The sequence below is a fragment of the Amblyraja radiata genome, chromosome 26, assembly GCF_010909765.2.
Source record: "Amblyraja radiata isolate CabotCenter1 chromosome 26, sAmbRad1.1.pri, whole genome shotgun sequence".
Classification (NCBI taxonomy): Eukaryota; Metazoa; Chordata; class Chondrichthyes; order Rajiformes; family Rajidae; genus Amblyraja; species Amblyraja radiata.
The window spans coordinates 31,928,439-31,954,830 of record NC_045981.1 but is presented as its reverse complement, the minus strand read 5'-3'; the positions used below and the strand labels follow the sequence as shown (position 1 = coordinate 31,954,830).

The window sequence follows — 26,392 nt, the reverse complement described above, 5'->3', positions numbered from 1 at the left end:
ACTGAGTTACCCCAACATTTGCTGTCTTCTCTTGAACTGCATCGGTGCTCAGTAATCACAAGCCACTCAAGGTCATTGCTTAGTTTAGGTTAGTGTAGCTTAGTGATACAGCATGGATACAGACCTTTCGACCCACCGAGTCTGTGCCGACCATCGGTCACCCGTACACTAGTTCTATGTTATCCCATATTCATATACAGCACTAGGGGCAATTAACAGAGGGTTAAATAGCCTAGAAACTTACACATCTTCGGAAAGTGGGAGGAAACCAGAGAATACCCATGCAGTCACTGGGAGGACATGCAAACTCCAAACAGAGAGCACCCATAATCAGGATCGAACCCAGGTCTCTGGCACTGTGAGGCAGCATCTCCACCTTCTGCAGCACTATGCCGTTCCTGCTGAGGACACTGGTGAATTTGCAGCCAATGTTGGTACTGCAGATGCGGGTGGACAGGGTGTGGTGGTGACACCTCTCAAACAAGGGAAGGGATACAATATACAACATAACAGATTGGTGCTGTGTGGGAAATAACAGGGCGGCACTACTGCCTTACAGCGCCAGAGACCCGGGATCGGCCTTGACACATGAGATGCCAAGGATACCAAACTTCAGACAATCAGTGTGGTGGCACAACAACCAGTTTCGTAGCCCGCATGCACCAAATGTCAGCTGCTGCATTTCAACTGATGTGAGACCACTCTCCCCATTGTGTGTTGGCCTGAATACAGCAAAGTAAGCAAATATATTTCTTTAGTTGGTAACCTTCAGGAGCCAAATGCCAAAAACCTGTCAAAAGAGAAAAAGAAAGACTGTGTTCTCACCTCCCTGAAGATTTAATTTGCAATTCCTGCTGAGGTAAACAGTGTTTCAGGCTGAAGCGTGGTCAGTGCTCAGGTTTTCATTCATTTTTTATGCTGCAAGTCACAAATGAGTTGTATTTGAGTTTAAAATAGACATTAATATCGGTTCAGAAGGCAGACAAAAATGCTGGAGAAACTCAGCGGGTGCGGCAGCATCTATGGAGCGAAGGAAATAGGCAACATTTCAGGCCAAAACCCTTCTTCAGACTGATGCAGGGTAATATCGATTTGCCAGTAGGAGTCAGAATAACTTTTTTAAATGTAATCAATATATACTTTATTCTGGATTTTGAAAAATGGACAAAACAAGAACTGTGCATATTTGCTCAGACATTCTCCATGGCTACACATGTATTTGTTAGTATTCTATTTGGTAGTGTTCCCAAAAGCCACAATTATACCTTTGCCATTTATATGGCCCCCTGAGGTGAAATCCCTTCTCTTGTTTGATAGGCGTCTCCACCACACCCTGCCCACCAATGCCCAGCAGTGGAAGAGTAGTGGTCCTTCCCCACAGAGCCTTGGCGTTGGTTGCACCAAGCTTCAGTCCATCCTACAGTACATAGTCCTGCAGTAAGGGGCAGGCCAGTAGGCAACATTCCCTGACAGACATCTCACTCTGCTGGGAGGTCAACAAAGCTCGGGCAGACCAAAGAGCGTCTTTCTGTTTTAATGACCTTCCAGCAGCAATTGCCGTCCATCTCTGAATGTGTCCCTGGGAACAGTTCATAAATCAGAAACTCCTCTGTTATGGAACTGCCCGGGATGAATTGTGACAGGAACATTGCAGCTTTCTCAAGACTCTCTTTGCAAATCCACACTCTGAGAAGAGGTGAGCAACCATCTCCTCTCCATAGCCGCTGTCCCGAGGGCAGCGTGCGCTGGTTAGTGAGGTTCCGACGATGCAGGAAGGATCTGTCTGGGAAGGCTCTCCTCACCGCAGCCAAACCACGTCTTGGAGCGTGTTGGTGAGTTCTGGCGATGAGGCATTTCGCTGGACAAGCTGGGCAATTTGCTCAAAAGAACCATGCCACTGGATCAGGCACGGAAATCGCTATCAAAATATGGAGGGGACTGGGGGACAGAGGGGACACAATTTCTTGGCGGCTGCATGCACATGCGCACACTCACACACACACGTGAGGCTTCGGAGGCTCAAATCCAGCGCTAAATGCAGCTCAACTCTGCCTGTCTCGCCGGATTAACCTACAGCCCTGCCTGGACCGACGGGACACCAGCGTTGCTTCTCCGCGCTGGCTGTGAACTTGGGCCATATTTCCCACAAGTCCAGGCAGGGCTGTTGGTTAACCTGGCGGGACAGGCAGAGTTGAGCTGGGCTTAGCGCTGCTTCTCTGCGCTGGCTGTAGGCCTGGGGGCACAGCTCCCGTTTGACTCCCGATGTCTCTAGCCACCACTGGGCGTGGGGGTGGAGGGGGCCACTCGTGTGCGGATGGGACAGCGCCAGAGAGCCGGGATCGATCCTGGCTGCGCATGAGGCGCAGGTCTGTGCCATGTCTTCCTCCTCCAATCACTGCGCTCTATCCTCAGTCCCATCCGCCTCTGACCGACACCTCCAATGATCGCGCTGAATCATCATGTCTAGTCCCCACTGCCTGCTGACCGACGTCTCTCTCGTCCAATCGGCGCCCTCGATCAGCAGCCCCACCCCCACTGTCTCGCGGAAAGCGGAGATTTCACTGGGTCTTAAAATCCGGATTACAAAAAATGGGGGGGGGGGGGGGATCGTCCCCCTCCTCTCAAAACAGGGGGGGGTGAGGGGGACATGCCCCCCCTGGCCTTCCCTGGATTTCCGCCCCTGTACTGGATCCATCAAGTCCTGTCACTGCAGTGCCTGCAGGATGTTCCGTGCTAAACACTACCTGATGGACTTGTGGTCAAAGGTGTTGTCTGAAAGAACCTTTCCACAAAGAACAGATGGAGTCAGAATCACTACAGGACTAGTCGTTTAGATCATACAATCATAAAACATAGGAGCAGAATTAGGCCATTCGGCCTATCAAGACTACTCTGCCATTCAGTCATGGCTGATCTATCTTTCCATCTCAACCTCATTCTCCTGCTTTCTCCCCATAACTTTTGCTACTCTTCAAAAATCGAGAACCTCTCAATTTTTGTGTTGTATTGTTACAATTGAAACTGTGTTGTGCATGCAAATGAAGTGCATGACATAGTTAAGTCATGTGATCTAGAGAGCAGGAACAGATGCAGAAAGAGAAGAAGGTAGAAGCCATTTTAATAATTGGAACGCAACTTCAAGGCAACACAAAACATAACGGTGGCAGTGGTGGGATATGTTATGTTTTGTGTTGCCTTTACCTTGAGTTCATGATAAAGAACAGAGACAGCACCTTGTGTTGTAGTTCACTTTTAATAATTTCAACTATTAAAATAGATTCTGCAGGACTCTCATTCTGCATCTGTTCCCGTTCTCTACATGACAACTACTTGTATGTCACAACACAGTTTCAATTGTAACAATATAACACTCCAGTTTAAAAATATCCATTGACTTGGTCTCCACTGTTGTCTATGGCAATCAATTCTACAGATTCATCACCCTCGGCCTAAAGAAATTCCTCCCCATCTCCTTTCTAAAGGTTCGTTCCTTTATTCGATCGTTTAGTCTTTCTATTCCTCTCGCTGAAAATTGAACAGTTATTGGAAAAATTGAAAAAATGGGGATAGGTATGTACATTGCTCTTGGGGAGAGCCAGCATGGATGTGTAGGGCTGAAGAGCCTTCTTCTCTGCTTTTGCCCTCATTGGACTCTATGACACTTGAATTTCTGATGTTGGGTTGTTTCCTGTTAAGACGGTTCCCGGACTTAGCGCCGACGGACGAGAAGCCGAAGCAAAGAATTGGAAGCCAAATAACCGAATGGAAACAAAGCCAAAACGCCAACTAACCGAAAGGGTGGGACGCCTAAAAGCCAACTAACCAAAAGGCACCGTCGCCTAAAAGCAAACTCACCGAATGGCCACTCTGCCGAAGCGCTAACTAACCTAAAGGCTGCGTCGCCTACAAGCCAACGAACCGAATGCCGCTCAACAGAAAAGTCAAATAACGGGCATGACATTGCCGGGACTTGTCAGCGATTGGTCCAGACCCCCGCATCCATCACATCACTGTGGAGGGATGAACATTGTCCCACACCTCCGCTCCACCCGACCCACAGCCCGCGGAGGGTGGCCGTGGGAGAGTGGGGGCTGCCCCGAGGGATGCGCACCTTCGGCCGCTTACAACTTGGTGCTTGGGTTCAGATTGCCCAGTCATCTATGGCTTGTGTGGGAAAATTACCCTCACCCTCCCGCCGGTGGAGACGGGAAGGTGGGGGCCATTTTCCGACATAAGCCATAGGTGATGTACGAGTTTTTGGATAGGCTTTTGGAATTGCATCAAATGCACTCCCGACCTGCCAAAGGAACCATTAATGGAGACATTGAAGGTATTCCGTCATTGTGAACACATTGCAGGTCCTCCGAGCAGTGATATAGTTAGTTGTAGTTTAGAGATACAGCACGGAAACAGGCCCTTCGACACACCGAGTCCATGCTGACCAGCGATCACCCGTTCACACTAGTTCCATGTTATCTGTGGAATTCTCTGCCTCAGAGGGTGGTGTAGGCCGGTTCTCTGGATGCTTTCAAGAGAGAGCTAGATAGAGCTCTTAAAGATAGCGGAGTCAGGGGATATGGTGAGAAGGCAGGAACGGGGTACTGATTGTGGATGATCAGCCATGATCGCATTGAATGGCGGTGCTGGCTCAAAGGGCCGAATGGCCTACTCCTGCACCTATTGTCTATTGTCTATTGGTTCTGGACTCCCCCAACATCGGGAACATGTTTCCTGCCTCTAGCGTGTCCAAGCCCTTAACAATCTTATATATTTCAATGAGATTCACTCTCATCCTTCTAAACTCCAGAGTGTACAAGCACAGCTGCTCCATTCTCTCAGCATATGACAGCCCCGCCATCCCGGGAATTAACCTTGTAAACCTACGCTGCACTCCCTTAATAGCAAGAATGTCCTTCCTCAAATTAGGGGACCAAAACTGCACACAATACTCCAGCTGTGGTCTCACTAGGGCTCTGTACAACTGCAGAAGGACCTCTTTGCTCCTATATTCGATTCCTCTTGTTATAAAGGCCAACATGTCATTCGCTTTCTTCACTGCCTGCTGTACCTGCATGCTTACTTTCATAGACTGATGTACAAGAACCCCCAGATCCCGTTGTACTTTATGCTTTTCCCAACTTGACGCCATTTAGATAGTAATCTGCCTTCCTGTTTTTGCTACCAAAGTGGATAACCCCACATTTGTCCGCATTAAACTTCACCTGCCATGCACCTGCCCACTCCCCCAACCTGTCCAAGTCACCCTGCATTCTCATAGCATCCTCCACACAGTTCACACTGCCACCCAGCTTTGTCTTCTTCAGGATTGCCAGTTAGTTTATTTTGTTTTGCCATTTCCTGGGCCTCACTGACATCTTGCTCTTGGCCTTCCCTTTAATTTTAAGAACCTGCCACATTTATTCAATAATTACTTATTAAACCAGCAGCAAAAAATCAAGCCTGCTGATTAACAGTGTAAGTGTCAGTAATGAGGTGATCATTTGTTATTGAAAGGCTAATCAACCTCTCTAGCCCATATATTTATCAATATAATTTCAGATTCTCATTCCTTCAGTTGATAAATTGTTTTTGGAGATGTTTGTTAAAAGTTAATTCGAACTTTTTCCCCTTGTATAGAAACAGATAATGCTGGAAAGACTCAGTGGGCCATGCAGCATCTTTGTAAATAGAAATAGATGTGACCGTTTGTTGGAAATGTGCTAAAAATTCTGTGATCTGATGCAATCATCTAAGATTCCAGGTGCAAGGAACTGCAGTTGCTGTTTTACAAAAAAAAAGCACAAAATGCTGGAGTATCTCAGTGGGCAGGCATCATCTCTGGCGAACATGGGTAGGTGTCCTTTTGGGTCAGGACCCTTCTTAATTGAGAGGAATCACAAAAGACTGAAAGGCACCCTACCCAAAACGTTACCTATCCATGTCCTCCAGAGATCCTGCCTGACCCACTGTTACTCCAGCACTCTTTTTTTGTCTCTTTTTTTATCTCAGATTCCAGTATTTGCAATTTTAAAAAATTTCTTTTTTTTTCACATTTAGTTTAGTTTAGAAATACAGTGTTGAAAAAGACGTTTCGGCCCACCAAGTCTGCACTGACCAGTGATCACCCATACACTAGTTATATGTTATCCCAGTTTAAAATCCTGCACACTGGAGACAATTTACAGAAGCCAATTAACTAACAAACCTGTATGTCTTTGGAATGTGGGAGGAATCCGGAGCACCCGGAGAAAACCCAAATGACCACAGGGAGAATGTGCAAACTGCGTACAGGCAGCACCCTTAGTCAGGATCGAACCGGGTTCTCTGGCGCTTAATGAAACAGCAACTGCATCACTGCACCACTGCGTGGCCATTTCATTTCACTTTTATACTGGATTAGACTCTGTTACACTCACTCCGATTTACCACCCTCCCCCAACATTTACAGTTATTTTTTCTTGATAACTCGGTCTCAGTGATTAAGGGGCACATTGACAGTTCAGCCAATCATCGAGGTTCCAAATGACTTACTTCCCTCTCACTAACATGCATCTGCCTGTGTGTTGTTGGTTAGACACATTTTCCAAAGCTAATGGTAAAATGAACACACCATTAAAATCCCCAGCATTTTCCGTTTTTACTTCAGATTTCCAGCATTTGTGGACCTTTAATTTTTCAATGAACATAAAATTTCCATGTAAAAAATGTACATAAAAATATAATAGAATAGAATAGAATAGTTTCTTTATTGTCATTGTAACATGAACCATGTACAACGAAATTTAAAAATGTCAGCCAGTCAGTGTACCATTCAAACATTTCTAAAAGCTAACGATACATACAAGGTAAAATATTAAAAAAAGATAAACAACTAAAATAAATATCATGAAAATAGCACGCATAAACACCCAACCCTACATCCTTCTGTGGATTTCACAGTGTACCACAGTCCCTTAGTATGTATCGCCCCTGCGTTCCTTGGCGGCTACATTTAGTGCCTTTATAGCAGTGGGGTAAAAACTGTTTTTAAGTCTGTTTGTCCTTGTCCTTGTAGATCTGTACCGTCTGCCTGACGGCAACAGTTCAAACAGGGAGTGTCCGGGGTGGGAAATGTCCTTTATAATACTCTGGGATTTTTTGATGCAGCGGGAACTGTGTAAGTCCTCCAAGGTAAGGAGAGGGCAGCCGACAATCCTCTGGGCGTTGTCAATGGCCCTCTGGAGCGCTTTCCTCTGAGCCGCTGTGCAGCTGGTGTACCACACGCATACACAGTATGTTAGGATGCTCTCAATGGAGCACCGATAAAAGGACAGCAGCAGTCTCTGAGTGATGTTATTCTTCCTGAGCACCCTCAGGAAGTGCAGTCTCTGCTGGACCTTTTTCAGCAGCGCAGAGGTGTTCACGCTCCACGTCAGGTCCTCCTCAATATGGATTCCCAGGAAGTGGAAATCCGCCACCCTCTCCACACAGTCCCCTCTGATAATTAATGGTACCATGTCCGTTTTATTCTTCCTGAAGTCTATTATTATTTCCTTTGTCTTTAAGGTGTTGAGGAGCAGGTTATTTTCTCCACACCACACTGTCAGCTGCTCCGCCTCATCCCGGTAGGCATACTCGTCCCCCCCGGAGATGAGCCCCACCACCGTAGTGTCATCCGCAAATTTGACAATGGTGTTGCTGTGGTGGGCGGGGGTGCAGTCATGTGTGTAGATGGTGTAGAGCAGGGGGCTCAGCACGCAGCCCTGTGGAGAGCCGGTACTGAGGCTGAGGGCCGTGGATGTGTGATGGCCCACTCTGACTCTCTGGCTGCGACCCGACAGGAAGCTATTTATCCACATGCAGGTGGAGTGTGGAAGTCCCAAGTCCCCCAGTTTGTCCACCAGTTTGTGGGGAAGGATGGTATTAAAGGCAGAGCTGTAGTCCACAAAGAGCATCCGCACGTAGCTCCCCCGCTGCTCCAGGTGGGACAGTGCAGCATGGAGAGCTGTGGCTACAGCGTCCTCTGTAGATCTATTCGCTCTGTACGCAAACTGGTGGGGGTCAAAGCTTCGGGGCAGGAGTGATGTGATATGACCCCGGACCAGTTTTTCAAAACACTTCATCACCACTGGTGTGAGTGCGACTGGCCGGTAGTCGTTGAGGCTGGAGATGTGGGGTTTTTTGGGCAAGGGGACTATGGTTGCGGACTTCAGACAGGGTGGAACAGTGGACTGGGCCAGAGACTGGTTGAAAATCCTCGTACAGACTCCAGCCAGCTGGTCTGCGCAGTCCTTCAGCACGCGTCCAGAGACGCCGTCGGGTCCAGTAGCCTTCCTTGGATTGGTGGCCCGCAGCGTGCGCCACCTCATGCTCCTCTATCTTGAGGGTTAGGCTGCTGTGGACCATGTGGTGTGATGTGGCTGTCTCGGGTGGCTCCACTTCAAAGTGAGCAAAGAAGAGGTTCAGCTCCTCTGTCAACGAGGCGTCACCTTCAGCAGCTCCAAGGTTGGTCTTGTAGTTGGTGAGATACTGGATCCCCTGCCACACCTGCCTGCTGTTGTTACTGTCCAGGTGGTCCTCTATCTTCCTCCTGTAGTCTGATTTGGCCTCTCTGATGCCTCTCTTCAGGTTAGCTCGGGCCGTGCTGTATAAAGCCCTATCGCCAGACCTAAAAGCGGTGTTCCTCTCTTTTAACAACCGCTGGACCTCCCGGGTCATCCAGGGCTTCTGGTTGGGGTAGAGCCGGATGCGTTTGTCCACTGTGACCGTGTCCATGCAGTTTCTAATGTAACACGGTACACTGTCTGTGAACACCTCCAGGTCCCGGTGTTCAAACACATCCCAGTTGGTCCTGTCGAAGCAATCCTGCAGCTGCTGAGATGCACCATCAGGCCAGGTTGTGATGGTCTTTGTGATGGTAGGAGCGGATTTCCTGAGGGGGACATATGCAGGAATTAAAAGCAGGGACATATGGTCATAAAATATGTATATAGCAGATATTTATATTTGTATATACATTTATGAGAGACACAGGTAATAATCTACCTAACAGTAGATTATTAGTCAGTAACCTTTTTTCCCAGGATGGAAATATCAAATAGTAGACGACATTGCTTTAAGTCAAGTCAAGTCAAGTTTATTTGTCACATACACATACGAGATGTGCAGTGAAATGAAAGTGGCAATGCTCGCGGACTTTTGTGCAAAAGACAAACAACCAAACAACCAAACAAACTATAAACACAATCATAACACACATATTCTTTTACATAATAAATAATGGAAGGAAAAACGTTCAGTATAGTCCCTGGTGAGATAGGCGTTTACAGTCCGAATGGCCTCTGGGAAGAAACTCCTTCTCAACCTCTCCGTTCTCACCGCATGGCAACGGAGGCATTTGCCTGACCGTAGCAGCTGGAACAGTCCGTTGCAGGGGTGGAAGGGGTCTCTCATGATATTGTTGGCTCTGGAGTTGCACCTCCTGATGTCTATTTCCTGCAGGGGGGCAAGTGAAGTTCCCATAGTGCGTTCGGCCGAACGCACTACTCTCTGCAGAGCCTTCTTGTCCTTGGCAGAGCAATTCCCAAACCAGATGGTAATGTTCCCGGACAAGATGCTTTCCACCGCCGCTGTGTAGAAGCACTGGAGGATCCTCGGAGACACTCTGAATTTCCTCAATTGCCTGAGGTGGTAAAGGCGCTGGCTTGCCTTACTCACGAGTGCTGAGGCGTGTGATGCCCATGTCATATCCTCGGAGATGTGGACTCCCAGATATTTAAAACAGTTCACCCTATCCACAGGATCCCCATTTATCCTCAATGGAGTGTACGTCCTCGGATGATGTGCCCTCCTAAAGTCCATGATCAGCTCCTTCGATTTTTTGATGTTCAAGAGGAGGCTGTTATCCTAGCACCAGAGTGCTAGACCAGCCACTCGTCGTTCTCGACGTAGGCCTTCTCGTCGTTGTCTGAGATCAGGCCCACCATCAGGCTGAGGACGCAACCCTGGGGCGATCCTGTGCTCAGGGTGAGGGACTTCGATGTATTCCCTCCCATCTTGACTACCTGGGGCCTGGCGGTGAGAAAGTCCAGGACCCAGGCACACAGGGAGGTGTTGAGCCCCAATTCCATTAGCTTCCCGGCCAGTCTGGTGGGGACTATCGTGTTGAAGGCTGAACTGTAGTCTATGAACAGCATCCTCACATAGCCCCCCTTCTGGCTGTCCAGATGGGGGAGAGCGGTGTGCAAGACCTGGGAGACCGCATCGTCCGTGGATCTGTTCGGACGGTATGCGAACTGTAACGGGTCCATGTTCCGAGGGAGGAAGGCGCAGATGTGTTTCTTCACCAGCCTCTCAAAGCATTTCACGACTACCGAGGTAAGGGCCACCGGACGGTAGTCATTCAGACAGGCTGGGGAGGCATTTTTTGGTACCGGTACAATGATGGATTTTTTGAAGCAGGCAGGGACCACGGACTTGTCCAGAGGTTGAATAATATAGTGAGCACTGGAGCTAGCTGCGTAGCACAGGACTTGAGTACTCGCCCCGAGATGCCATCGGGGCCTGCAGCTTTCCTCGTGTTCACCCGTGTCAGAGCCCTCCTCACGTCGTGCTCGGACAGCGAGAATGTGTCCACATTCCTCCCTTCAGCTTCGGTAGCCAGCCCGCTGGCGGTATTGTAGATAGTCGGCAGACCTGGAGTGGTGTTGCCCCTCTCGAAACGAGTGTAAAAGGAGTTCAGGTCATCAGCTAGGGAGGTGCCGGCACTTGCGGATGAGGGAGAGGTGCTCCGGTAGTTGGTTACAATCCGTAGCCCCTGCCACAGGCTTCTGGTGTCCTGCTGCTCCATCTGTAACTCCATCTTGTCTCTGTACCTTCTCTTTGCGTCCTTCACCGCCCTTCGCAGTCGGTAGGACTCTGCCTTGTAGACGTCCATGTTTCCTGATGCCAGGCCCGAGTTGTAGGCAGCGGAGCGAGCATTCAGGGCCACACGAACAGACCTGTCTACCCAGGGTTTTTGGTTCGGAAAGGTGCTTACCCTTACCGTGGGGACGATGTTGTCGGTTACTGTTGCGATGAAGTCCGTGACTGCTTCCGCGAACTCACTGACGTCACTGGAACTTGCTTCGAACATATTCCAGTCGACATCACTCAGTGCATCTTGCAGCATGGCCTCTGACTGGTCGGACCACCGCTTTACGTCCCTCGTCTCTACCGCTTCCCGAACTATCCTCTGTTTATACTCCGGCAACAGGAAAATGGCAGCGTGGTCAGATTTTCCTAGGGTAGGGAGTGAAACGGCCTTGTAGCCTTTCCTGAACGGTGTGTAGCAGTGGTCCAAAGTTGTCTCCCCCCTGGTGGCACACGTGATGTGTTGGTAGAAGTTCGGCATGACCTTTTTGAGATTTGATTTATTAAAATCTCCAGCCACCACCATAGCCGCATCCGGGTACTTGTTTTGATGTCGACATAGCACATCGTGTAGGGCCGATAGTGCCACGTCGGTGTCCGCCTGCGGTGGAATGTAGACGGCTGTGACGATCACTGAGCCGAACTCCCGGGGAAGGTAGAATGGGCGGCATGAGATCGTCAGGTGCTCCAGGTCCGGCGAGCAGGAACGGGAAAGCATCTTAATGTGAGTGGAGCGGAGTTTAAAGGAGAATTGTGGGCCGAGTTTTTTAACACAGTGTGTGGTGGGTGCCTGGAACGCAGTGCCAGGAGTGGTGGTGGAGGTAGACACTATTGCTGCACTTAAGAGTCGTTTGATTCAGGGCGGAAATTGCTATCAAACCATGGGGGGGGGCGGGGACACAATTTGGGGGCCACATTTCTTGGTGGCCGCGCACGCGCGCACACACACACACGTGTGCGAGGCTTTGGAGGCTTCGGCCATGGGCCCTGTGGACAATAACATCGGGAGCTGACCTGGTTGGTGATCAACTCCAAACTCCAGCCACAGCAACTTAGTCCGTCCCGAATCATTGGGCTTGAATCAGCCCATTCGGGGGACCTTTCATCGGCCGGCATGGCTTAAATTCGGCCGGCGGGGGCTTCAACATTGGGAGCCTCGATCGCCTCGACGCAGCAGTTTGATTTTAAGCCACGCCGGGTGATGAGAGGCCCCGTGAATGGACCGTTTCAGCCCTTAGAAAGCGTCTGATTCCCGCATGAATCTTTCAAAAGCTGCAATGTGATAAATAACACTTAAACAAATAAAACTGAAGCAAATAAACGCAAACAGAAGAACCAACCTTGGAGGAGGGTGAGAGAGAGAGAGAGAGAGAGAGAGAGAGAGAGAGAGAGAGAGAGAGAGAGAGAGAGAGAGAGAGAGAGAGAGAAATGGGAAAAATACTAAATAACATGAGTGACCGTGTATGAGGGACTTACCTGCGAGTCAAACAGGAAACCCGTTCGACCGGAGCCCTTAATCACCTGACCCGTTTAAATCCGATACCCGTTTAAATCTTTCCCATCCACCAATACATCCAATTAGTTCAAATGGTAATTGTACCCCCATCAGACAGCTTTAAGAAATTCTCCGTGAATACCTTCAGTAATACTTGAAGGTCAAAACACAATTGGTGACACATCATGTTAATATGATGTTAATAGAGACATTTAACAAGCGCTTAATAGTGACACAAAGCGGAGATTTTAATAGATTTTTTTTCACTGTATTTCAAAATCCGGATTACAAAACATGATTGTCCCCCACCTCTCAAAATATGGGAGGGACGTGTGTCCCCCATGCCCCCCGGTAGTTCCACCCATGTTTGATTGGGCACATGGATATGCAAGGAATAGAGGGATATGGATCATGTGAAGGCAGAGGAGATTAGTTTAATATGGCATCATGTTCAACACAAACATAGTGGGCCAAAGGGTTGGTTCCTGTGCTGTACTTAAATGTGGATGGGAAAAGAATGGAGGGTTATGGTCTGAGTGCAGGTAGATGGGATTAGGGGAAAATAAGTGTTTGGCACGGACTTGTAGCGCCGAGATGGCCTGTTTCCGTGCTGTAATTGTTATATAGTTATATATGTACTATCCTATGTTCTGTTCAAGATGATATTTGGAGTCTTTTCATCAGCACAAGTTTTTTTTTACATGCTATGAAATAGTGGTAATATCTTTGCAATATGATTTTGCATTTGGGGTTTAAATTGTTTCATTCTTTCCACAAGTAAGCTATTAAAAGATAACGAGTGCAGAAACTGTTTTTATTTTCCTTCAGTAAACCTATAGCAATATAGCTATTCGCTTTATTCGCCAAAATAGTTTTTGTTTATGTAAATCATATGTTTCTGATTCTTCCACCCTGCGTGAAGTTTATTTTAACAAACTAATGTGTTTGTATATCAAAAGTCACAAGGTGCTGGAATAACTCAACGGGTCAGGCAGCATCTCTGGAGGACATGGATAGGTGATGTTTCGGGTCAGGACCCTTCTTCAGACTTCAATGTGTTTCAATAATAGTATCATTATAGCAATCATTTGTTTAAACTAAATGTATGTTTAGTATGCCTGTTAAAATGACTGGTCAGAGGACTTTGACATGGATGTGTTAAATGTTATTGCCTTGAGTCCTCGTAAGGGTATGGAGTCATAATTGATGCTGAAAACATTGAAAGCTTTGACACAAAATTTAACATGGCATCTACTATTGAAACATCAGTCCGCTTCTGATAGATATTTAAAATATGCCTCACAGCACCAGAGACTCGGGTTCAATCCTGACCTTGGGTACAGTCTCTGTGGAATTTCACATTCTCCCTGTGACTGCATAGTTTCCTCTGGATGCTCTGGTTTTTCCCACATCCATGAGCAGGGTTTGTCAGTTGATTGGCCTGTGGCCAATTGTTCTCTAGTTCATGATTCCCCTCTCCTGGGCAAATGACTGTGCATTCACCCTTTCAATTCCTGTCGTGATTGTATACACTATATTTAAGATCACCCTTTAGCCTCATGACTCCAAGTGATAAAGTCTTAGCCTGCTTGACATTCTCTCTACCCTATACCTCAGGTCCATGAGTCTTCTTGTAAATCTTCTCATAAACCCTGTCCTCGTAAATCTTCTCTGCAATCTTCTTGGGCAATTTTTACACTCAAATCGTCCAAATGAAGCAAGGGTTCTTTGGTCTTGGGTTCTTCCCGTTTGATCATTCGAGTGGCAGCCACGCTAATTATTACTTTTTCTTTTGTGCTTCAGCTCTTCATTGGATTGGGATTTCCATATGAAGGGCCTGCTCCACTGGAGGCCATTGCCAATGGCTGTATTTTCTTGCAACCTCGATTCAACCCCCCTCACAACTCAAAGAATAATGAGTTTTTCAGGGGAAAACCCACTTCAAGAGAGGCAAGTAAAATCTATCTATCTATCTATCTATCTATCTATCTATCTATCTATCTATCTATCTATCTATCTATCTATCTATCTATCTATCTATCTATCTATCTATCTATCTATCTATCTATCTATCTATCTATCTATCTATCTATCTATCTATCTATCTATCTATCTATCTATCTATCTATCTATCTATCTATCTATCTATCTATCTATCTATCTATCTATCTATCTATCTATCTATCTATCCTTGTAATCTTCCGGTTTGGTGGTTTTTCTATTTGTGCAAAAACAGTTTGCGATAGCACTGTGAGTGCACCAAGTTTTGTTCTGATCGGTTGAATGTCGTAAGAGGTTGGTGAGGTTTAAAAATCTTAAAAACCGCGCATGCGCAGATCAATCTCTTCTCCTGCCAGTCAGTGCCGTGCAGATTAGTCTCTTCCCCTGTCACTCTCCGGGACGGTTCGCCCCTTCCTGCACCATCGTGTCTTTATTGGAGCTGAGGATGGCCGGCAGAGGCTTCCAACCCGATTTTTGGAGGGACCCGAAGGAGCTCAGCCCCAAGCAGCCCCGCCCATCCCAGCCCCAAGCAGCCCCGTCTCAAGCAGCCCTGCCCCAAGCAGCCCAGCATCGGAGAACCCGACCCAGCCCAGCCCAGCGAGGGAGACCCAGCCCAGAGTCGGAGACCCAGCCCAGCCCGGAGTCAAAGACGTCGCCGATGTTGCCAAAAGGAAAGCGGAGACTCTGTTCCCGGCGGAGGAGAACGACCAGCGACCAGCGCCTGCTGTGAGTCCCCATCGCACCGCCAATTTCACCCACTGCTCCTCTGGTCTACCTCGCTGGCTCATCCCCCCCCTACCCCGTGATGCCCCCCTCTCCCCATGGCACTTCCCCCGTCTTTTCTCTGAGCTCACGCCCCAGCCCTCCCACTCACCCCTCTACCCCCACAGCTCCCCTGCCACAAATCCCTCTTCCCCCACACAATCCCCCTACCCATATACCCCCCCCCACAAGCCCTCCTGCCCACACAACCCCCTGCCCACACACACCCCCGCCCACACACACACACCCCCCTGCAAACACACACCCACCCCCCTGCAAACACACACCCAGACCCCCGCCCACACACATCCCCGCCACACCCCCGCCCACAACCCCCCCCCACACTCCCCACACACACCCCACACCCACGCATCCCCGCCCACACCCCCCCTTCCCACAACCCCCCCCACACTCCCCCCACTCACCCCCCATACACCCCCACGCCCACACATCCCCACCACCCCCCGCCCACACACCTCCACCCCCGCCCACACACACACACACCCCACCCACACACACCCACCCCCCTGCAAACACACACCCAGACCCCCGCCCACACACATCCCCACCACACCCCCCGCCCACACACCCCCACCCCCACAACTCTTCCCCCACAACCCCCGCCTCACAACACCCCCATCCCCCCACATCACCCCCCACACACACCCAACCCCCCCGCACACCTTACCGCCCCCACAATAGCCCCTGCCCCCACTACCCCTCCCACCCCCACAACTCCCCCGACTCCACAACCCGCCCCCACAACCCCCCCCCCGACTTCACAACCCCCCCCCACCCCCACTACACCCCCCACCCCCACAACTCCCCTGACTCCACAACCCGCCCCCACAAACCCCCCCGCCCCCACAACCCCCCCCAACTTCACAACCCCCCCGCCCCCACCTCCCACCCGCCCCCACCTCCCACCCCCACTACACCTCCCACCCCACAACTCCCTCACCCCCACTACCCCCCCCCCCCCCCCGACTTCACAACCCCCCCCCCTGCCCCCCCCTCCCCTCCCCCACTACACCCCCCACCCCCACAACTTCCCCCGACTCCACAACCCACCCCCACAAACCCCCCCCCCCACCCCCCACAACCCTGGCTGGGACCCAACAGGTCCCACCTGGTCTTGTCTGTATTAATTCTCTTTCCAAGGAGATGATTGCCTTGGAAGTGATACTTGTCAAACAAATTACTTTCATGCTCAAACCATACTACTATCAGTTCTTATGTAGAAACAAAGAACTGCAAATGCTGATTTATACCAAAGATAGACCAAAAGTGCTGGAGTAACTCAACGGGTCAGGCAATATCTCACCAGAAAAAGGATGGTAGCCGTCTCAGGTCCAGACCCTTCGTCAAGAAGGGGTCCTGACTCAAAACGTCACCTATCCTTTTTCTCCAGAGATGCTGCCTGACCCACTGAGTTTGTTCAGCACTTTGTGTCAATCTTTACTATCAGTTATTTTTTTGTGATGCACAGTGTACCAGCACCTCTAATATCAGACTATGTTTATTAATCATGTGTAGCTTATGGATATCACAAGTGAATGAATTAGAACATTTATTCGCTTAGACTTAAAGTTGTTATTATATTACAAATTAAAGTGTCCCCAACAGTGGGTATATATTGATGGAAATAAAATGTTGTGAAATGCTTAAACAATGTTTAATTAAGTTGCATCAATTTTTAATTGCTATGTGCACTGCCACCTTTTTGATCTATAAACAAAGCACTGTCTAATATTATTTTTATTATTCAACATGCATTTCAAGGGGCATGCACAAATGACAGGACATAGTCCTGTGGTTAATCATAACAGAATAGAACAACACAGGAACAGACCCTTCGGCCAAATGTCTTTGCAGAACTTGACGCCAAGTTTATCTTGGGTTCATGTTCGGCACAGACATTTTGGCTGAAAGGTCTACTCCTGTGTCGTACAGTTCCATGTTCTATGTTTATCATGTACCTATTATACATCTTAAATGCCACTATCATATCTGCCTCCACCACCACCCTTGGTAATGCATTCCAAGCACACTCCATTCTCTGTGTAAAAACATTGTTGCCCACAACTCCTTTAAACGTTGCCTTTCACCTTCAAGTGATGCCCTCTAGCCCATGACATTTTCACCCTGACTGCCTACCCTATTTATGCCTGTCATAAATTAATACAATTCCTTCAAGTCTACCCTCAACCTCCGATGCTTCAAACAAAACAATCCAAGTCTGTCTAACCTCTCCCTGCAGCTAATTACTGCTAATCCAGGCAGAATTCTGCTGAACCTCCTCTGCACCTTCTCCAAAACCTCCACAAACTTCCTGTAATGGGGTAAGCAGCACTGCACACAATACTCAATATGCAACAAGAAAATGTGGCACAACACTGTGATTATATTTTATGGACCCGAAACGTCACCCATTTCTTCTCTCCAGAGATGCTGCCTGACCCACTGAGTTACTCCAGCATTTTGTGTCTAACTTCGATTTAAACCAGCATCTGCAGTTCTTTCCTACACAATGAATACGCATTGCTTGATTTGTGATTCAAGTAAATTTAAAATGGGTAATATATGCTGCATCATTTTGTTTGCTGGGGAAAATTCCGTGTGCTTAGATATTGCCAATGTGTCACTGACTTTGCCATCTCTCACAAAAAGAGTTCCTCCATCCTCAATGGCCTTTCCATCAAATGCACTGTATAATTTAAGTGCATCAGTCAGATAGAGTTATACAAGAACCGAAAATAGCCCATTTGTTCACACCGACCAAAATACCTCATCTACACTAGTCCCACCTACCTCTGTTCGGCCCAGATCTTTACTATCCACACTGTATATACACACACTTAACTTATTTTTTTTCTCTCGTTTATGTACTATGTTCACATATTCTGTTGTGCTGCAGCAAGTAAGAATTTCATTGTTCTATCTGGGACATATGACAATAAAACTCTCTTGACTTGACTCTCTTGACCTATCCATGTACTTGAATAAGAGGAGTAAGAGATGTAGAGAGAGGAGGCTTTTGAAATGGAGATAGATTTGGGCGAGTTATTAGATTAGATTAGATTAGATTAGATTATTTAATGACCACACAGTCAAGCTGGTGGAATTCAGGTTCAGTACAGGATGTTACAAGGTAGGTTGATTCCCGTCAAACATAACATAAAACACAACATCATACAATATACAGTACATGCATGGGGAGGATATGTACTGTTATCATAGTGTGTTCAGAATTCGGATTGCGTGTGGGTAAAAACTGTTTTTAAATCGAGATGTCTTGGCGGACAGTGAGCTGTAGAGCCTTCCTGATGGCAGCAGGTGGAAGATGTGGTGAGCTGGGTGGGAGGGATCAGAGATGATTTTCTTCACCCTTGACACAGACCGTTTGTGATGGAGTGATTCTATTGATGGAAGGGGAGTGCTGATGATTTTGGATGCTTTGTTAACTATGCGTTGTAATTTATTACGGGAGTGAGTGTCTAAACTGCTGAACCAGACTGTAATTGATGAAGTGAGCATGCTTTGGATGATGGCTGTGTAGAATTTGATTAGGAGGTGTTTCCTTACTCTAAACTTCTTGAGCTGGCGGAGGAAGAAGAGTCTCTGGATGGCTTTTTTGTAGATGTGATTTGAATTGATTTTCCATTTGAGGTTATTGCTTATGTGGGTGCCTAGAAATTTGTATGAGTCAGTGGTGGATATGGGTTCGCCTGAGATGAGTAGGGGGGTCTTGGGTTGTGCCTTACGTCTGAAATCAATGATGAGTTCGTGTGTTTTTGATGTGTTAAGTGAGAGGTTATTATCTGTGCACCAAGTGACTGCTTTGTGTGTTTGAGTGCGGTATTCTGTTTCATTATTGTTCCTGTGCTGAGGTGCAGGGGGTGAGATATTGTGTTATGTATCTTCACCCTCTGTTGTCTGTTCCAAAGGAAGCTGTAGATCCAGTGACAGATGCAGGGGTCGATGTTCATGTCCGTTAATTTATGGAAGAGTTTAACCGGGTTGATGGAGTTAAATGCCGAACTGAAGTCCATGAAAAGGATGCGGGCGTACGTGTTGGCGGTTTCCAGGTGTTGCAGAGTGTGATGAATGACCAGATTGACTGTGTCTTCCACTGACCTATTGGCTCTGTATGCAAATTGGTGAGGGTCCAAATTGGAAGAAGTGCTGGTTTTGAGGTGAGCAAGAATAATGCGCTCGAATGACTTCATGGCCACAGATGTAAGGGCAATCGGTCTATAGTCATTGAGGCAGGATGATGTGTTGGACTTGGGCACAGGGATGATGGTGGATTGTTTGAAGCACTGGGGCATTGTACATTGGCAGAGGGATGAGTTGAAGATGCCGGTGAATATAGGGGACAGTTCTGCTGCACAGTGATGGAGCACTGCTGGGCTGATGTTGTCTGGGCCTGCAGATTTATTTTTCTTCTGTCTCCTGAAGGTAGTCCTCACCTCGGCCTCCTGGATGTGGAATGGAGGTGGAGGAAGAGGAGAGGGGGACAATATTATTTATGTAACGTGTTACTCTGGCTGCACTGCTGCAAATGTTCAAAATATCACATCACAATTTTGTATCGGTGAGGTTGGAGACATTTTCCTGATTCTGTAAGATGATGCACTGGTATTTTTGAGTGTTTACTCTAGTTTAGTTTGGAGATACAGCGTGGAAACAGGCCCTTTGGTCTGCCGAGTCCACACCGACCAGTGATCACCCGTACACTCATTCTCCCCTCTACACCCAGAAAATTTACAAAAGCTAATTAACCCATAAACCTGCACGTCTATAGCATGTGGGAGGAAACCGGAGCACCCAGAGGAAACCTACGTGGTCACAGGGAGAACGCACATAATCCATACCGACAGCACCCATGGTCAGGATCGAACTGCAGTCTCTGGCGCAGTAAGACAACAACTCTACCGCTGCGCCACTGTCCCATTTGTTCCTCCATGATTCAGCTCCTCCAAGCTAGCCTGCAGGTCTAAATCAATCAGGGTCTCCATTCCTCTTTGATTTGGTCCAAGACACAGAGTGCTGGATAGCTCAGCAGGTTAGGCAGCAACTCAGGAGAACATTGATAGACAACGTTTAGGGTCAGGACCCTTCTTCAGACTGAATGGAGAGGGGGGAGGGGGAGAAAGCTGGAAGGGAGGGGCCTGTTGGCTTGTTGGTTCTAATATACCACTTCCCAACACAGGTGATGAAATCATTAGGAAGACTATTATAAAGGCACGAGAATGAAATTACAATTTGTATCTTCTCTGGTTGCACGTAATCTGCTGCTGCTTAATACATCTTTCCATGAAATTTAGTTGTTCCTTTTCTACCCATCCTCCTCCCAGAAACACATAACTGCAGATGCTGGAATTTTGAGCAAAAACACAAAGTGCTGGAAGAACTCAGTGGGTCAGGCAGCATCTGTGGAAGGAATGGACAGGCAATGTTTCGTGTCAGGTCCCTTCTTCCAAGTCTTGAACGTTGTCTGTCCATTCCACCCACAGATGCTGCCTGACCCTTTGGTTCCCCCAGCACTTCATGTTTTCCACTGTAGGCACCTTCTTTCATTATAGTTTTATTCACTCAAAAGACAATCTGGTACACCTCTGTGGTCTCTGGAAATAGAAAATAACCTAAGACAATGGAGGCAGCTTGACAATCAGAGATTTAAAACATCAGTTCACAGCCTCTGATTGCTTCTGTACCTTTTCATACCTCTAGTTTCCCTCTCCTCTGACTCTCAGACTGAAGAAGAGTCTCAATCCAAAACATCACCTATTCCTTTTTTTCCAGAGATGCTGCCTGACCCATTGAGTTACTTGTGCATTTGTGTCTATCTTCGGTATAAACCAGCATCTGCAGTTCCTTCCTACACAGTTCATCATACCAGCTCATCAGCACCAAAGCGGATATATTTCTCATCTAAAGGGCACTTCATTGGTAATGAGTTTGAGTTCACTTTCCTCATTTAGTTTATGAAACAGCACTATTCATTTATTATATGAAGAAGTATGCTTGTGCCAGCACAAGGCTGATTTTCACATATTTGCCAGGTCATTTGTTCCAATTAATGTGAGTGATGTTGATTGCTTAAAAATCTCTTACTATGAAGATGATAGCGATTTGATTAACCATGAGCAGACCTATATTTGTTATCTTATTTCAAAGCTGTGTTACCACTGAGATCCATTAATTACAGCATAAGTGCGCAATGATAAATATATTAAGTTATCCACACTATGGTTTCAGCGATTAATTGGAAATTCTGTTGTTATTTAGCTCAATAATTTGGTTTTGATTAAAACGCAGGAAGAGTCTGATATCAGTCGTTGCAGCCAGCAGCTGCCCGAAACAGATTTGTTTTCATAACATAGCCCCACAGTCTTCTCAAAGTGGCTCTGTGTGTGTTTACTGTTAGTCAGTCAGTCTCGCAGCCACAGACCTGAAAATCCCCATGGTTTCTTCTCAGAACAATTGACGCTTTCTTGTGATTTTGTTTTAAATATCGGGTATGAAACTGGTGCATTAGTGCAAATAATAAATCAGTGGCTTTTTGTGTGACAAATAAAGAGATGAAATGAAGAAGGAAATTTATCGTTAACCCAGGATACATTAAGGATGAAAGGACCAGCTGTCCTAAGAATCATACAGTGACAAGAATCAACAGCCCCCTCAATGCCTCGGGACGACAGATGGCACAATGGGCTAAGTGTTCGGCTGGCAACCGGAAGGTAGCCGGTTCGAATCCCGCTTGGAGTGCATACTGTCGTTGTGTCCTTGGGCAAGACACTTCACCCACCTTTGTCTGTGTGTGAATGTGTGTGAGTGATTGGTGGTGGTCGGAGGGGCCGTAGGCGCAGATTGGCAGCCACGCTTCCGTCAGTCTGCCCCAGGGCAGCTGTGGCTACAGAAGTAGCTTACCACCACCGGGTGTGACTGAGGAGTGAATGAATAATGCGATGTAAAGCGCCTTGAGTATTAGAAAGGCACTATATAAATCCCATCCATTATTATTTATTATTAATGCCCACCAAGTTAGCCCATCTAAGCTGGCCTGCATTTGGTCAATATCCCTCCAAACCTTTCCTATCATGACCTTTAAATGTTGTGCTTCTGAGGTCCTTTATTGTACGTTGCTTTCTCTGCTGGAACTTTCCTTCTTCTCACCTTGACTTCTATTTCCCTACAGTTCTTCCTCTTGAATTTTTTATATATCTTTAGAGTTTTAGGTTTAGGGTTATTATTGTCACGTGTACCAAGGTCATATTCGGCATTGTGTCACTTATTATTTAGCTTCTGGCAGAAGCACATCAGGAGTAGTTCAGCTGCCGTGTAAGGAACGTCCAATATATTTACAGCTCCAAAGCAGGAAAATGTATCATTAGCTACATCCATCTGTAAGAATGAACTTTTTAGTTGCACTATAATATGTAATATATATTGGATACATCAGAGAAATGTTGTCAAAGTATAAAATATATCTTAATGTCGCATTCCTAGTTCTGCAGCCTAAATATAATACATTATTAGTAAAGGGGGTAGTTTAGAGTTACAGCATGGAACAGGCCTTTCAGCTCACCAAGTCCAAGCCGACCATTGATCAACCATTCGCACTAGTTCTTCATTATCCATTTTTCCCATCTACTCCACACACACACCCACTAGGGGAAATTCTCAGATGCTGAGTAACTTATGACAATTTGAAGAATATGAGTAAGGCAATGGTGACCTCTCCCCAATTTAAATGCTTATTTAAAAGTTGATGCCCTGAGCACAGGGAGGTACGATGACTCAACTGGTAGAGTTGCTGCCTCACAGCACCAGAGACCCTGGTTCGATCCTGATCTTGGTGGTGTCTTTGTGGAATTTACTCGTTCTTATTGTGACCATGTGGGTTTTTTCCGGGTGCTCCAGTTTGCTCCCACATCCCAAAAACGTGCAGGTCTGAAGAAGGGGCACAACCTGAAACATCACCCATTCCTTCTCTCCAGAGATGCTGCCTGTCCCATTATGTTGCTCCAGCATTTTGTGTCTATCTTCATGTTTGTAGGTTAATTGGCTTTTGTAAGATAGCCCCTAGTATGCAGGGAGTGGATGAGAAAGTGGGATCAAATCGAGCTTGTGTGAACGGGTTATTGATGGTTGGACTCGGTGGGCTGATGGGCCTGTTTCCATGCTGTCAATCTTTCAATCAATCAATGAACAGGGTAAACAAGTGTGCAGCTCATCAGCTCTTCAGGCTGAAATGTTCTGAAGTTAACAGCAACAAATACTGAGATGCAAATGATAGTTTGAACATAATATATTAAAAAATGCGAAAGAAAGATTGGGGAAAGAAAAAAAATAATATAACCTAAGTATTTTTTATAAAACCTTCAACAATTGGCACTAGTAGAATGAAACTTCAACATCGTTACAATTAATTTTCAGTGATAGAGTTGCTAATTGGAGGTAATTAACATTCATCAAGTGGTTAGGATGATTAAAATTGACCTAACTCTCTATGGGCAGTTTAATGTTCATTTACTTCCTAAAGACAGGAATTCACCATTGTTCAAAGCTCTTTCATGGGGTGCCAACAATGAAATGTCATTTTCATGAAGCTGCCATGAAAGGAATATATCCAACAAAAGCTCCCCATGTAGACACAATGGACTGCAGATGCAGGTTAACAAAAAAAACACCGAGTGCTGGAGTAACTCAGCGGGCCAAAGAGCATCTGTGGAGAACGTGGATAAGGATAACATTTCAGGTCGGGACCCTTCTTCAGACAGATTGTAGTAGGGAGGAGAATGCTGGAAAAGAGAATGGGGGCGGAACAAACCCTAGCATATGATAGGGAGACATAAGGAACTGCAGATGCTGGTTTGCCCAAAAAGACACAAAGTGCTGGAATTACTCCCTAGTGTTTAGTATGGTGCTAGTGTACGGGGTGATCATTGGTGGGCTGAAGGGCCTGTTTCCACGCTCTATCTCTAAACTAAACTAATATAAAATATGTAGGAAGGAACTGCGGATAATGATTTATATGGAAGATAGACACAAAATTCTGAAATAACTCAGCGGGTGAGGCAGTATCTCTGGAGAAAAGGAATAGGTGACGTTTTGAGTCAAAGGGTTCCAATACGAAACGTCACCTATTCCTTTTCCCTGGGTAAACTGTAATATACATGCTTTTCCTAAATTGCAGTCACTCTTGCAAGTCAATAACACCAAGAGAATTTGAGAGGAATATGTGGAATAAAATGTGTTTACCCGTGTTTATCTTCATTTAAAGGTTTCATCACAACATCCGTATACGGAATACTTCATTGGGAAGCCACATGTTTGGACAGTGGACTACAACAACACAGAGGAACTGGCGGCTGTTGTCAGAACAATTTCAGAAACCAAGGTTTGATTATATTTCAAACAATGTTACCTTTGGGCTTTAACCAGCAACATAAAAATGGGAGGCAAGATAATATATAGTGTCCATTTTCCACTCAGCAATGAATTGTTAGCACTCACCACTGACCTGTAGGATTAGGCTCTGGGCCGAGGAGCTTTTTCGTTTAGTTTCGTGACCCAACTCACAGAACTACCTGAATTTTTAACATATTGTGTAAATATATTATATAAATCATACCTGAAACTCGTCAAGACAAAAAACCTGCACATTTTTAAGAAATATGAGAAAAAACTCAAATTTTCTGAGTAGTAATTGCCCAATCAATGCACGTTTGACATTGAGGTCGGACACAAATTGGCCAATCCTGCGCTTTGTTTCATGGTTGCTCGGCAGCAAGGACGCTGGGATCATGGCTGCCTCCTCATTACATCAATAGCAATAACAAGGTTTCCAAGGAATAAAGGTAATGCTAACCTTGCTGATCATTTTGTTTTTCATTTGATTTATCTTTATAATGTTATAACATGTACTGGTAAATAACAATGATAAATAACAAATGTAGAGCTAGGGTTAGGATTAGGGTCAGTCTGTTTGTCAGTCTTTTTATCAGTCTGTTTGTCTGTGTTTGTCAGTCTGTCCGTCTGTCTGTCTGTCAATCAGTTAGTCGGGCTGTTGGTTGTGAGCCTTGGGCCGGGCTTCCGCTGGGAGATGAGGGTTGGGCCGGGCCTCCAGTGAGTGTTGCGAGGATTCGGTCGGGCTGTCACCCGGCTGGCCGGTGTTGCAGCAAGCGAGTGGGTGGTCTGATGGACCCGGCGCTATCTTGGTGCTGAAGGCGGCCCGGGCGATGTGCAAGGCTGTGCTGCCCCCCTCCATCGCCGCCACCAGAATGGCATGCTGGCCGAGATGGACGCGCTGCGGGGCTACAGTACGGAGCCCGCAGTCGGTCCCAAAGCAGCTCCAGCTCCAGCTCCAGCTCCAGCCTTGGGCAGCTCTGGGAGGGGGGCGAGTTAGGGTTAGGCATTTTCCTGCCTTAGCCTTCCCCCAGCCTGGCACTTCCCCAGTCCCACTATGGCCGTGATCCCCACTCTGCAAACCGGCAGCCAGTGGGGTTCAGTAAATGGGGGAACCTAGAAGAACTTCCCTGACCTATTAATTAGGCGAGTTCAAGAGGACCTCTGCGGCAGTTCATTCAAAAAAAAACTCACAATTATATTCATTATATTATTTTTATAGAATACAATTATACATAATTATATATGATTAAAGTCATATATATATATCATGTAGTTCCGAGACGTGGGTCACAAAAATGGATTTTTAGACACATTTTTGATGCTCGGCCCACAGCCTAGATAGCTTCCTGCACATACTAACCATTCTCTGATTGATCGATTTCTCTATTCTTAATGTTAATTAAGGTCTGGCAGCAGATGCAAGGTTTTATTGATTCATTGAAAGATACAGCATGTAAAGAGGCCCTTCAGCCCACTGAGTCCACACCAACCATCGATCACCCATTCACATTAGTTCTATGTCATCACAATCACATCCACTCCCTACACACTAGGGACAATTTACAGGGACCAATAAGCCGACAAACCCACGATTTGTTGGAATGTGGGAGGAAACTGGAGCATCCGGGGAAAACCCACATGGTCACAGGGAATACATGCAAACTCCCTACCGACAGCACCAGAGTTCAGAATCAAAAGATCAGTGAAAGGCTCGGATAGAGTGGATGTAGAGAGGGTGTTTCCACTTGTAGGAGAGTCTAGGACCTGAGGTCACAGCCTCAGAATATAAGGACATTCCTTTAGGAAAGAGATGAGGAGGGATGT

General features: G+C 46.8%; 1 protein-coding gene and 1 long non-coding RNA gene across 4 annotated transcripts in view; both read left to right on the top strand.

Annotated features, from left to right (window-relative positions):
• Window positions 1-26,392, top strand: part of mgat5b (alpha-1,6-mannosylglycoprotein 6-beta-N-acetylglucosaminyltransferase B) — a 669,403-nt gene that overhangs the window by 613,496 nt on the left and 29,515 nt on the right. For all 3 annotated transcript variants that reach the window (XM_033044620.1, XM_033044619.1, XM_033044618.1), the window contains 2 exons: window positions 14,189-14,335; window positions 24,441-24,557. In XM_033044620.1, the coding sequence (XP_032900511.1) occupies window positions 14,189-14,335; window positions 24,441-24,557 (264 nt within the window). The remainder of the gene's footprint in view (window positions 1-14,188; window positions 14,336-24,440; window positions 24,558-26,392) is intronic.
• Window positions 2,478-12,074, top strand: LOC116988126. Its single transcript, XR_004415869.1, has 3 exons — window positions 2,478-2,489; window positions 9,403-9,405; window positions 11,939-12,074. It is a non-coding gene; the product is annotated as an uncharacterized LOC116988126 (long non-coding RNA).